At 32.5% G+C, this 13,310-nt stretch overlaps 1 protein-coding gene across 1 annotated transcript in view; it reads left to right on the plus strand.

Moving 5' to 3' along the window:
- Nucleotides 1-4,715: 4,715 nt before the first annotated feature.
- LOC144553971 (disease resistance protein RPP13-like) overlaps nt 4,716-13,310 on the plus strand; it is an 88,851-nt gene continuing 80,256 nt past the window's right edge. The window contains exons 1-3 of the mRNA XM_078302146.1: nt 4,716-5,564; nt 6,523-7,362; nt 10,812-11,162. Of these exons, the coding sequence (XP_078158272.1) occupies nt 4,921-5,564; nt 6,523-7,362; nt 10,812-11,162 (1,835 nt within the window). The 5' untranslated portion in view covers nt 4,716-4,920. The remainder of the gene's footprint in view (nt 5,565-6,522; nt 7,363-10,811; nt 11,163-13,310) is intronic.

A 13,310-nucleotide genomic window follows, 5' to 3' on the forward strand; every position in this document is an offset into this window, starting at 1 on the left:
CCGTGTATGAAGTTTAATAATCGTACATGGTTTATTAATAAAAAGTCGTGTACAAATATAAGTGTCTTTCGTACACAGTTTTATTTTAAATAGCCGTGTGTATATGGTTGGGTGCATTTTTAAGCGCACACCTTCTTTTACACATTGTTTTTTTTGGAAATTTCTCGGTTATGTGTAGAATTTGTCATATATGATTAGCATTTTTGTAAAAGTAATTAAATGCCACTGCATATGCACCGGATGATGTCAGCCAAGATAAGTTAATTTTACGAAAGTATAGTTAATTTATCATTCAATAATCTGAATCTGCTACCATATTAAGTTAATGTCAATGGGGTCATGCTTCTAAAGGACCCAACTTTTGCAGAGCAAGTGCTTGTACTTTTTTTTTCTTATTTTTGTCGTTAACATCAACATAAATTTTATTTTCGAAAGTGAGTGCTTGTACAATTTTATGTAAAGTGATCAAATTTTCCTAGTTTGCAAATGTATAATATTCTTGGGTGTTCTTAATCTCACCGGTTCTTATCGATCTTAATTTCAAACTATTGAAACAAATATATATCTAGGAGGGAATAAGCTTTTACATGTCAAATTCATAAAAGAGAATAAAAATTGCAGAAAAACAACGGAAATACTCTTAAAACTTGAGTTAAAGTTTCCTATTATGTTTTTTTTTTTCTAATTTTTTATTTTGTACTTCTTTACTATAATTTTTGTTAAGCATTATTCATGGAAAATGTATAAAGTCTCAGATATTGGGCTTTTTTTGTTGTTGTATACTTGTATTTCATTTTTTTTATTTAGGATTTTATTCGTGAAACTAATCATATGTGATTTAATTGTAAGTGTTGTTTACATTGGTAAATGTAGTGTTTCTTGGATGTGCTGTGTTTAAATTTATAGTTTTTTTTAAAATTTAGTTAAGTGATTTTAGTATCCAGATCTATGGTTTAATTTGATCTCAAATATAGGATTTCGTTAGATTTTTTAGAAAAAATATAAATTATACACAGCTTTTAATAAAAACCATGTTCGATGAGGTTTCTGTACATGGTTTTACTTTAAAAACAGTGCATAATATGTTTTGACAAAATAATTGTCGAACAAACGTATAAATTGTATACGGTTTTTAATAAAAAAATTGTGTACTTTAAAACCGTGTATGATGTACTTTGGTGAACAAAATCGGAGATTTTTTTGGAAAAACATACGTAGTTCTAGAACCATGTACAATTTATTGATCTTATTATACAATTTTCCTTTGAAAGCACTCACACGGAAATGGCTGCAAAACTGTGTAGAACTTCATTTTTTAACCGTGTACACTCGATATTTTGTAGTAGTATACATATTTTACTTAGGTCCCCTCTAGATAACTACTTCGAAGATAAAAAGACAAAAAAAAATTTTATCATGGTGGTATGTCTGATCCATTGTTCAGTTATTCTAAATCTCAAAATTTGTTTTAATATTTTTTGAAAAGTTTTGATATAAAATTAAGAGTGAGTCTATGGTACTATGCATATTACGATTTGTTACCGTGCTACCGCTCTATATTCGAGTTTTCAAATCCTAACGGTCGATCCGAACCGTTCATCTTGTTCTCCATATTAATATGTGTTTGGAGACCAAATTTTACATTTTTTGAAAATTTTTTACTATTTTTTTAGATATTTAGAAAATCACTTGATCTGAAAATTCTGGACCATGCAAAAACAGTGATTTTCAATAAATCTAAAAAAATAGTAAAAAAATTTCAAAAAATGTAAAATTTGGTCTCCAAACACATATTAATATGGAGAACAAGATGAACGGTTCGGATCAACCGTTAGGATTTGAAAACTCAAATATAGAGCCGTAGCACGGTAACAAATCGTAATATGCATAGTACCATAGACTCACTCTAAAATTAATATTAATTTAATTTAAAAGAATAATTCTAGCGTACATCAATATTTGTTGTTCATATATTTATAACAATATTAGGAAGAGGCTATGGTAATATGCCTAAAGTACTACCAAACGTATGAGATATATAACTAAATTTTTTTCCTTGTTGCGTATTTGATGAATAATCAATCTCTGTATAATTTCCTATTCTTTTAAACTAAATCATGAAAACTTACTTTCAATTTCCTCATAATTATTTTGTCAGAACTCAGAATTATTTTTTCGTTTCTTTAATTAGCGAATCCGATAGGAGTGCAGCTCAAATTCAATGGTGCGTAATCCACAGTAAAATGGGGGGATTTAATATTATTCTTCCTTTGAATATATATATATATATATATATATATGGCTGTGGCTAATTTGCTGCCGGCGGTGCTGCCGGCCTTTTTTTTATTTTGTGATGTCCAAACAACAAATCCAAACCGTTAAATATTTAATCTATACTATAATCTACTTGGAGACCAAATTTTACATTTTTTGAAATTTTTTTACTATTTATTAAGCTGGTTTGAAAACCGCTGATTTCAGTAAATTTCTGTAGCATTGAAATCAGCGGTTTTCAAACCAGCTTAATAAATAGTAAAAAAAATTCAAAAAATGTAAAATTTGGTCTCCAAGTAGATTATAATATAGATTAAACATCTAACGGTTTGAATTTGTTGTTTGGACATCACAAAAATAAAAAAGGGCGGCAGCACCTCCGGCTAAAATGCTGCCGGCAGCAAATTAGCCGGACCCTATATATATATATATATATATAGGCTGTGGCTAATTTGCTGCCGGCAGCATTTCTGCCGGCGGTGCTGCCGCCCATTTTTCTGTTTTTTGATGTCCAAACAACAAATCCAAACCGTTAGATGTTTAATCTATATTATAATCTACTTGGAGACCAAATTTTACATTTTTTGGAATTTTTTTACTATATATTAAGCTGGTTTGAAAACCGCTGATTTCAATGCTGCAGAAATTTACTGAAATCAGGGGTTTTCAAAACAGCTTAATATATAGTAAAAAAATTCCAAAAAATGTAAAATTTGGTCTCCAAGTAGATTATAATATAGATTAAACATCTAACGGTTTGGATTTGTTGTTTGGACATCACACAGCTAAATATAGCCCCGGCAGCACCTCTGCTGAAATGCTACCAGCAGCAATTTAGACAGACCCTATATATATATATATATATATATAGAGGTTGGCTAAGATCAAAGTGATAGTTCCTAAGCTTTGGTGCTACCAATTCGTTTTTTAATTTTTTAATTTTCAAAGTTCAAAACATCGATCCGAACAGTTCAAGTTGATCTCTATATTAAAATGTGCTTGGAGACCAAATTTTATATTTTTCTGAATTTTTTTACTATTTATTAAGTCACTTTGAAAATCGCTAATCCAACAGTGGTTTAACAAAACGGTAAAATCAGAAGCTATCATTGGATCAGCGATTTTTAAAGTGGCTTAATAAATAGTAAAAAAATTCAGAAAAATATAAAATTTAGTCTCCAAGCACATTTTATATATATAGGTCTACTGATCACTGGATAACCTAATCATATTGGTCGGTCCTATATATTTATTTAAAAAATAAATTTTAACAAATTAATCATACGCACCTGATGATGTCAGTCAAGATAAGTTAATTTAAAATTGTGAACATAATTCCTTTATAAATATAAATATAAATATAAATAGTTTATTGTATTATATGAATATCCTGTTACATTAAAAAATAATTTTGTTAGTATACAATAAAAGATTATTAAAAGAACCTGCTATAAAAAAAAAAAACATTTTTATATATCCGACTATTTTCAAAATTTTCAAAATTGTGATTTCCAAAATTTTCCATCGAAGTTGCTTCGTCCCTCCTTTATTCATTAGAATGATCTTTTATGGGTAGTCTTGGCATGCCATCTAATATTCTCGTTTTGAAAAAAAGAAAAAATAGATTTGAGCAAAATAATTATATTAGTTTTGTATTCACTAGTTCACTTTTGGTCGATATTATTCCACTTTTATAATGTCATGTATTTTTTTTGTCTCGGCTTTTTTTTTTATTATACATTGCATATTTTCTTTAGTGCATATTTTTTTTTTCTGAATTATTATTTCAGTTTAGTTTTGAAAACACTAGGCAGTCAAATGAACTAATGGGCCAGCTGATTTGCTGCTTGATGTTTATGATTGAATTAATGTGTATTTTTTTAATTATTATTTTAGCTGATTTGCTGTTTGCACCACTACATTAATTATCTATAAAAGAACAAAATATTAAAATCCTACCATACTTTTATCACAAGTAATGAAATATTGTCCATTTAATACGAAATAATAGAACACGCAAAACAACTATATAGCCCTACAAATATTCAAAACCCTCGTCAATTTTCGGCCTCAGTCATATAAAATTGTTCTTAGGTGTAAGCTTTTAAAACTTAAAAGGATGACACATTAGGAAATCATTAAAACTCTCATTTGAATTGAGATCCTTATAGATACAGTTTTTAAAAGAATAATAAATATTTTCTTTTTATAATATATATAAATTAATCACTGCTTTTGAAAGATTCCTTTTTTGTTATGCATCGACAATCCAAGATTAAAAAATTAAATCAATAGGCCACTTTCCTCGAGTCCAACTCAGCGTTGGAATATTTAAATCAATAGGCCTAATTTATGATAGCCAACCCCTCAGCGTTCCACCTAACACCATCAAACTAATTGGATTCCAATCAACCATAAATCGGTCACTTTACTCTTTCAGTCTTCCCAAAGTCCAATTAGATTCCACTGTTAGAAACTGCTATACTCTACCAGTCTTCTCAAAGTCTTCCTCTTTTCTCTCTTTCCCCATATGTGACTCGCTTTCTTTCATATCTAAAAATTGCCACACCTCTACCATAATATTGCTAAATAAACAGGCCGGTCAGTTTGATTTAGCTTTGATTTTTTAACAAATTGGTTTGAAAGATGGCCGAGGGTATAGTTAGGTTTGTTTTGGCTAAGCTGTCTGATGTTGTTGTTAAGGAGGTTCTACTATTACACGGCGTTGGCGAGCAAGTAGAGACATTGAGTCGTGAGCTCGGTTGGATTCAATCTTTTCTAAAAGATGCCGACATGAAGCAGATTGTAAATGAGAGGGAGAAGCATTGGGTGAAAGAGGTCAAAGATGTTGCTTACGACATAGAAGATGTTTTAGACAATGCCTTTTTCTTGAAGGATCCCGAGAACCCTTCAAGAGAGCTCCAAAGTGGATGTTCTCGAATTGTTGGGGCTGCGAAAAGGATGTGGAGCAAGCCCAAAAGGCTCCCGGCTTTGCACAGCCTTGCTGTTGAGATGAATCAGATCCTGGCAAGGATTCGGGAGATCAATGAAAGTAGAGAGAGATATGGAATCAACTCTTTGGGTGAAGGCAGTGGAGAGAGGCCGAGGCTACCGGTCAGGCCCCCTGTGCTACCTAACATTGATGATCCTCATGTTGTTGGCTTCGATCATGACAGGGACAACATCATAAATCATTTGCTTGACACAAGCATTAAAAGGCGTGTTGTGATCTCAATCGTGGGACCTGGTGGGCTTGGAAAAACAACTCTTGCTCGAAAAGTCTACAATAGGTAAATATGATTATATGAAGCAACTGTGTCAAAAATAGCTGAATAATATATATATATTTATATATATATATATATATATATATATATATATATATATATATATATATATATATATATAGAGAGAGAGAGAGAGAGAGAGAGAGAGAGATGAGCTATGGTACATTGCAATGCATGGAGGAGTTTGTGCATTGGATCATAAATCTAAAATTCAAAATTCAAATGACCGATCCAAACCGTTCATCTTGTTCTCCATATTAATATGTGCTTGGAGACCAAATTTTACATTTTGCTGAATTTTTTTACTATTTATTAAGTATTTTACAAAATTGTTGATCCAACGGTGGCTTAACAAAACAGTAAAATTAGCAGTCATCGTTGGATCAACAATTTTGTAAAATACTTCATAAATAGTAAAAAAATTCAGAAAAATGTAAAATTTGGTTTCCAAGCACATATTAATATGGAGAACAAGATGAACGGTTTGGATCGGCCATTTGGATTTTGAATTTTAGATTTATGGTTCAATGCACAAACCCCTCCATGCATTGCAATGCACCATAGTCCATCTCTATATATATATATATATATATGAGGAGGGATCCAATTACACTCTTTTTTTGTTACACCGGATTACACTCTACATTTTTGAAGTCCAAACAGTTGATTCAAACCGCTCAACATGATTGATACATTAAAATGTGCTTGCAGATCAAATTTTATATTTTTTTTGAATTTTTTTACTATTTATTAAGATGGATACAAAATTCAATGGTCTAAATATAGCGATTTTGTTAAATACTTAATAGAGATGTGAAACTAATTAAATTCCCGTTTATCGACTAGATGATTAGACAGATAAACCTAAATTCTCTTGTCAAAAATATAAAGTGTGAGAACCAATTATAGGAGCAGAGGAATGCGATATGATTCAAACTGTCTGCTTTTTTTTTCTATACAGCAATGATGTCAAGAGATGGTTTGACGTTTGCATATGGGTAACAATCTCTCAAGAGTTTAAACTGATGGATATTTTGAGAAAGATAATAGAGCAAGTCGAGCCTCTCCCTCCAAACAACCAAGACGATGGAGAAGAGTATCTACTTACAAAGCTTTACAAAACTCTTAATGGTGAGAAGTACAGTGTAGAAGACCATTTACGTCCAAACTCTCACGACCCTCAAGCTAGTAAAAAGCCACAGCCAAAGAAGTACCTTTTAGTCCTAGATGATATGTGGAGAAGTGATCTATGGATTAAAATTGGTGAAGTGCTACCTGATGTCGAGATTGGAAGTAGAGTAATCGTGACTACTAGAAACAAAAACATTATCGATCATGCTGAACCATATGAACTTCCATATTTAACTGAGGAACCGAGCCTTGAGCTTTTGCTGAAAAAGGCTCTGCCTAATCGAGTTTTGAGTAAAGGGTGTCTCGATGAATTGAATGAGGTTGGAAAGCAATTTGTTAAAAAATGTGGTGGATTACCCCTTGCATTGTTGGTTTTAGGAGGTTTATTATTAAAAAGACCTGCCAGTTTTGCTACTTGGACTAAAATGTTGCAAACTATGAACTGGGGTACAGATGGAAGAGATTGTACTGAGATCATTGCCACCAGCTATGATGACTTGCCATTTGTACTTAAATCTTGTTTCATGTACTTTGCGGCTTTTCCAGAAGACCATGAAATCGATGCTAAAAGATTATTGCGGTTGTGGATTGCTGAGGGGTTCATACCGGCAAAAGAATCCAGGACATTTGAGGATACTGCTGAGAGCTTCCTAGAGGATCTAGTGCAAAGGTATATATACTTCCATATATTTCATCATTCTATTACAGATTCATTAAACTTATCATTTGGTTTATTTTTTTTTGTTAGATAAGATATCTTACATATTGAAATTCAGATATATTCCCATCATAAATTCATTCATTAGATATTTCCCCATCCAAAGTTGAAAATTAGTTATTTCCCGATCTAAACTTAACTATTTTATTAATACACCCACTTCTTATTTTTAGCATTTAAAAAATAATTAGTCATTACGAGTTGCAGAAAGTAACATAAAAAAAGAATACCTTCTCCCAATCTTGTTTCTTCCGTTACTTACCAATAACTTGGGTGCATTATTTCTTCTCTTAAATACACCAAACGTCTTTTCAAACAAGTAATCAAAACCACTTGATTGGAGCCAAGATGAAGGGCCTGAAGTTTTTCACCTATTATTCTTTACCTCCAAAAATTAGTTTGTTGCCAAGATCAACTACTTACCCAAATTTTAAAACTTATTTATACCCTAAATCAATCAGATATGCACTATTTCTCTCACCTACACTCTATAACCTCAACACTATTTTAATCCAACAAGGCAACAACGGACTCTTAAACCGCAAGTACCACTGGTACATACTATGTACCAGACACAGCTGAGATGAAAGAATAATAAAACAAGCCAAATGAATTAATAATGTCAAAACAAGCCACATGTTAAAACAATGTTAAACCATCAACTCCAGCAAAATACCCTTCTTCATGAATTAAAACCTTAAAACATGTTCCAGTCTTCAGATTTGTCATTATAGGTAGTATCATGATTTGTCAACTCATCAAAAAACATCAGCATGTCATGAGTACTTAAGAATTAAGACCTATTGATTACAATCTTTATTCATGTTATTAAAAAATACACCTGCCTTGCATATAATAGTAACCTTTAGGGCAAAAAAGCACCCAAGACCAGAAGGGAAGAAATTAAATGGCTTACGACCTCCAGACTAGAAGAGCACTGTGAGGTTCTCAACCTAATTTAACTTGGAATTGCACAGATTTCAGAGAAACTAGAGAATTCAGAGAAATTTGAACTATATATGACTCTCATATAGGAAAACAACAAAAACCGAAAAATAAAGTGGTGAACACAACAAATCTATGCTGCATGGATACGGGAATGGGTATCGTATCAGATACAATACAAATACGGAGATACAGTAATTTTTAAAGCGATATGGTGATACGGACACGGGTATCGATACAGCATCCAATGTGTACTGGATATGGGGACAGAATCATATATCAAGCATCGTGTAACATAGCAACAAATTGATAATCTTTTTCTTAAATGATTTGGTTACAATGCTTGCATATATATATATATAGAGAGAGAGAGAGAGATGGGCTACGGTGAATTGCGAAGTAAAGCGACTATTTTACTTCACACTCATATTTTGCGATTTTAAAGTTCAAAACGTCGATCCGAACCGTTCATCTTGTTCTCCATATTGAAATGTGCTTGGAGACCAAATTTTACATTTTTTCGAATTTTTTTACTATTTATTAAGCAATTTTGAAAGTCACTGATCTGATGGTCCAGAAAATTTTACTGTTTTTCACTGTTCACAGCAAAACAACAATTTTCAAAAATGCCTAATAAATAGTAAACAAATTCCAAAAAATGTAAAATTTGGTCTCCAAGCACATTTCAGTATGGATTAAACATCTAACGGTTCGGATCGGTCGTTTGGACTTTCAAAATAAAAATACGGCATGAAGTAGAAACATATTTTATTTCGCAACTCACCGTAGCCCATCTCTCTCTATATATATAGGAGATTGCTACTCTAACAAAAATTGCTAAATTTCCTAGTCTAGATCTTTTTATTCATTTTCAGCGTGACACGTGAGCATCTTACTTGCTGAACTGTTGCAAGGAACTTCCTAATATCTGTTGTTTCCGTTCTCCAGTTAATGTGCCTATATCCTTCTCCATTCCATTCCCCAGTTAATCTTCCTATATCCTTTTGTCAGTCTCTTTATTTTAATTAAATGGGTAAATTTCTTGAGAGGTCACTAAACTTTGTTCTTTGTTACAAATTGGTCACTCAAGTTTGAATTGTATTTTGATAGCCATTGAACTTTCAATTTATTTTGATCAAGTCACTCTCTAATTATTTCTTTTAAAATACTTAGAGAATATGATGTGGCAGCCTAGTCACCCATTTTGGTAACTTATGTGACTTACTTTGGGGAAGTGAAGTATTTCTAACATATTTTTCCCTCTTCCTTTCTCCTGTCTTCCAGCACGTGTCTGTCTACCCTTGCTTTTCTTTTATTTTTCCAGCCATCCATCAATGGTGTCTCTCTTCACTAAAGCAAGCTTTTTAAAGCCCTCAATTACATTTCGTTCATAGCGATTATAATCAAAAGTCTTCTGATAAATCAATTTAATTAAAAAAAGGCTAGTTTCTTATTCTATTGAGCTCTTGCCATATTCTACCCAATCAAAGTATAAGCACTAATGGCATAAAATTTATAACAATTAATACACTTCGTTCTAGCTTACCTTCATTTTTAAGTACAAAGCCAACACGTGTGTACAAAAAAGAGTCTGTGCATGAATATTTTAATAGGATTCTAGAACTCCGGTAACAAGAGACGTTAAATTGCAAGCGTCTAGCCTTCTCCACGAGAAAACAGGAGAAACCTCAGTTGCTTGATCTTTTGTTTTAGAACTGCCATGATGAGTGAAGTTGAGAAATAATTCACGTCCCCAAAATAAGTTATGTAATTTATCAAACATGGTGACTAGGCTGCTACATCATATTCTCTTAGTATTTTAATGAAAAATAGTTACCGAGTGACTTGATCGAAACAAATTGATAATTCAATGACTACCAAGATACAAATCAAATTTGAGTGACCAATTCGTAACAAACCATAAAGTTTAATTTAGTGACCTCCGATGAAATTTACCCTAATTAAATCGGTGCCCATGCGCTTGCCACATCAGCCCTCAACTTCATTTCTCTAACTTCGCAAATTTCCCAAGTCACTTTTCTGAATGACTATTCCCAAACTGAGTTGAGATCGTGACAACCACCAAAGTTACTGGTAATGAACGGAAGAAGAAAGATTTAGAGAAGGTATTGTCTTTCTTTCTGTTACTGTCGCAGGAGGATATTCAATAAGGGGCAAATATGTCCATTTAGATTTTTATTATTATTTAATTATATTTTTAAGTGATAAAATTAAGCTATGGGTATATTAATGAAATGGGAAAATTTAGATGGGAAAATAACAAATTTTTAACTTTAGATGGGGAATTATCTAATTAATTAATGTATTACGATGGGTATATATCTAAGTTTCTCTAAATTTAATTGGCTCTTTAAAAGTCAACTCATATTGTTGACTAACAATTTTCTTATACATTTCATACAATCCAACTTAAGAATCCCATTTATTTTCAATAGAAGCTTGGTTCAAGTATCAAAGAGATCTCTTGATGGCTCCATCAGAATGTGCCGAATACATGACCTCCTTCGTGAGCTTGCCATCCAAAAGGCAAAGGAGGATAATTTTCTCACAATTTGCTCAAATCCTGACAATTGGGAGAGCAGCACTAAGGCACGTCGTGTGGCGGTACATTACTCGGGTTGCGATAAATTGATGGAACATGCAAATCCAAATCTCCGTTCTTTGTTGTGCTTTGAGAATCCAATGCCAAATTGCTCTCGGCAAAGGCTGCTTAAGGTGCTTAGTACCATGGGAAAACTGAGTAAATTGGTAGATTATGAGTGTTTTCATGGACTGAATCAGTTAAGGTATTGTGAACTTAGTGGGAGATTGAGTAGTAACAAAAAATCTTTTGAGTCGTTCATAGGCGGTCTGAAATTTGTGGAGACCCTTGATTTACATAAATGTGACTTGCCTGATAATATATGGAATGTGAATACACTTAGGCATGTGATGCTAAATAGGAACGATTATACTTCAGGACCATCATCATCTGCCGACCTAAGAAATCTGCAAACACTCAGGGGTGTGAGGAGCAGAGAGTCATGGAATGCACAGTTACCTAAACTGCCAAATGTGCGCGATTTAGATATCAAAGTGGAGAGCTCATTTTCATGGGATTTAATTGCCATGTTGCTTGGTACACTAAATCATCTAACCTCTCTTACCTTACTCGGCAATGAAGTGCCACAAAAAATAGTCGAGATGCAAAGGTTTCCATTTTATCAGCAATTACAATATCTGCGTCTATGTGAGCAGTCTCCATTCCCCAACAACTTGTCACCTGAGGTTGGCATGTTTCCCATCCACGTCACACATCTTATACTCAATAATCTCCAGTTCAAGGAAGATCCGCTGCCAGTGCTAGAGAAGCTACGCAGCCTCAGGTGGCTTTGGTTGGAAGAAGGAGAAGCGAATCAAAAGATGAGCTGTTCTGCTGGAGGCTTCCAACAGCTACATGAGTTGTGGTTATACACACTAACCAATTTAGAAGAATGGGAGATAAAGGCGGGTGCCATGCCCATACTTAAGCTACTGATACTAAACCAATGTGACAAACTAAGGGTGCCTCTCGGGCTTCAGTACCTCTCCAACCTCAAAGAACTCCATTTAATTGGGTGCACAGAATTAAATGAGCATGAAGATGAGATCCGCAACGACATCTGCAAACATGTTCCCGGCATATTGAAAGACTAGGGCCGGCTTCGATTTCTAGAGTGCTTTCCTTTAATTTATTTGTGTTTGTGTTTCGATCCTTTTAGTAATGCTTTCCTTTATTTATTTGTGTTTGTTGTTTGGTTTTATTCTGGAGTCACGTTGTTGAATGTGCTTCCAAAACGCAAGACAAAAGACAGAAGACTATGTATATTACTTCTAACTGTCGAAATTGTCTTCTTTTCCTTTTAATTTATTCTTTCATATCAATGATTATATTTCAAATCATTGATAAAAGACAAAAATACTGTATCATGGTCGTAAGTGTGTTTATTTGCTTCGACCTGCCGAAATTTTTTGGATTATGATAATTATAGAATTTTAAATTATACTTCTAGGAAAAAAAAAGAAGGCTCAATTTTAAATTCTGTTCGAAAAAAAAGAAAAGAAAAATTAAGGGCAACTATATCGAAGTCTGGTCCATTTTTCGGTATCAGGATTTCAAATTTTAGTTATTCTAAATTTCGAAAATTTTCTTTATACTTTTAAAAAGTTCTGATTTAAAATTTATATATTCAATAAATTAAAAGAAAAATTCTAGGGTACGTCAAACTTTTATATATATTTAAAAAAATATTAGTCTTGCTATGTATAATTAATATATGCATTTTCCTTTTTTAAACTATAACATGAAATTCAATTCTCACTGTAACCACTCAGCTGGAGATGCTTAGTATAACCACTAGAAGGAATATTACAAATCACACCCTTCTAACCCTTTTCTCTGTTGAACAGCTCACTGTACCGTAGCAATAATTTTTTTTTTCTTTGGACCTAGCAGTAAATATTTATTGCTAGGTCCAATGAATATCTTTTCCAATCGAGAAGGATTGTTTTGTAATTAAATGTGTGTTTTAAATTAATTTTTTTGTTTTAGATTTATTTTTGATGTAACTGACTTTTGGAATAGTTGGAAGATTTAGTATTTATATCAGAGTAATTGAATTTTTTGCATGACTTGTTCTTAGCAGGACTAACATCATATGGTTTAATTTGATTATACTGCATGCGCTATATTTATAAAAGATGGCTTCATCATGTTATATTTTATGTGAATTAATTGTATATTATACAATTGCATGTCCTAGGTGTTAGTCATTTGTATAAAAGGTGAATTTCACTGTCTATTGTTTCTGGGAGGAATTTCACATATAACCTTTAAAAACTACGAAACTACATATTTCCTCTTCAAAAATCTATAATAACGTATTTTAACTTTCTAAATTACAATAACTGACATA

The sequence above is a fragment of the Carex rostrata genome, chromosome 5 (assembly GCF_964058835.1).
Source record: "Carex rostrata chromosome 5, lpCarRost1.2, whole genome shotgun sequence".
Lineage (NCBI taxonomy): Eukaryota > Viridiplantae > Streptophyta > Magnoliopsida > Poales > Cyperaceae > Carex > Carex rostrata.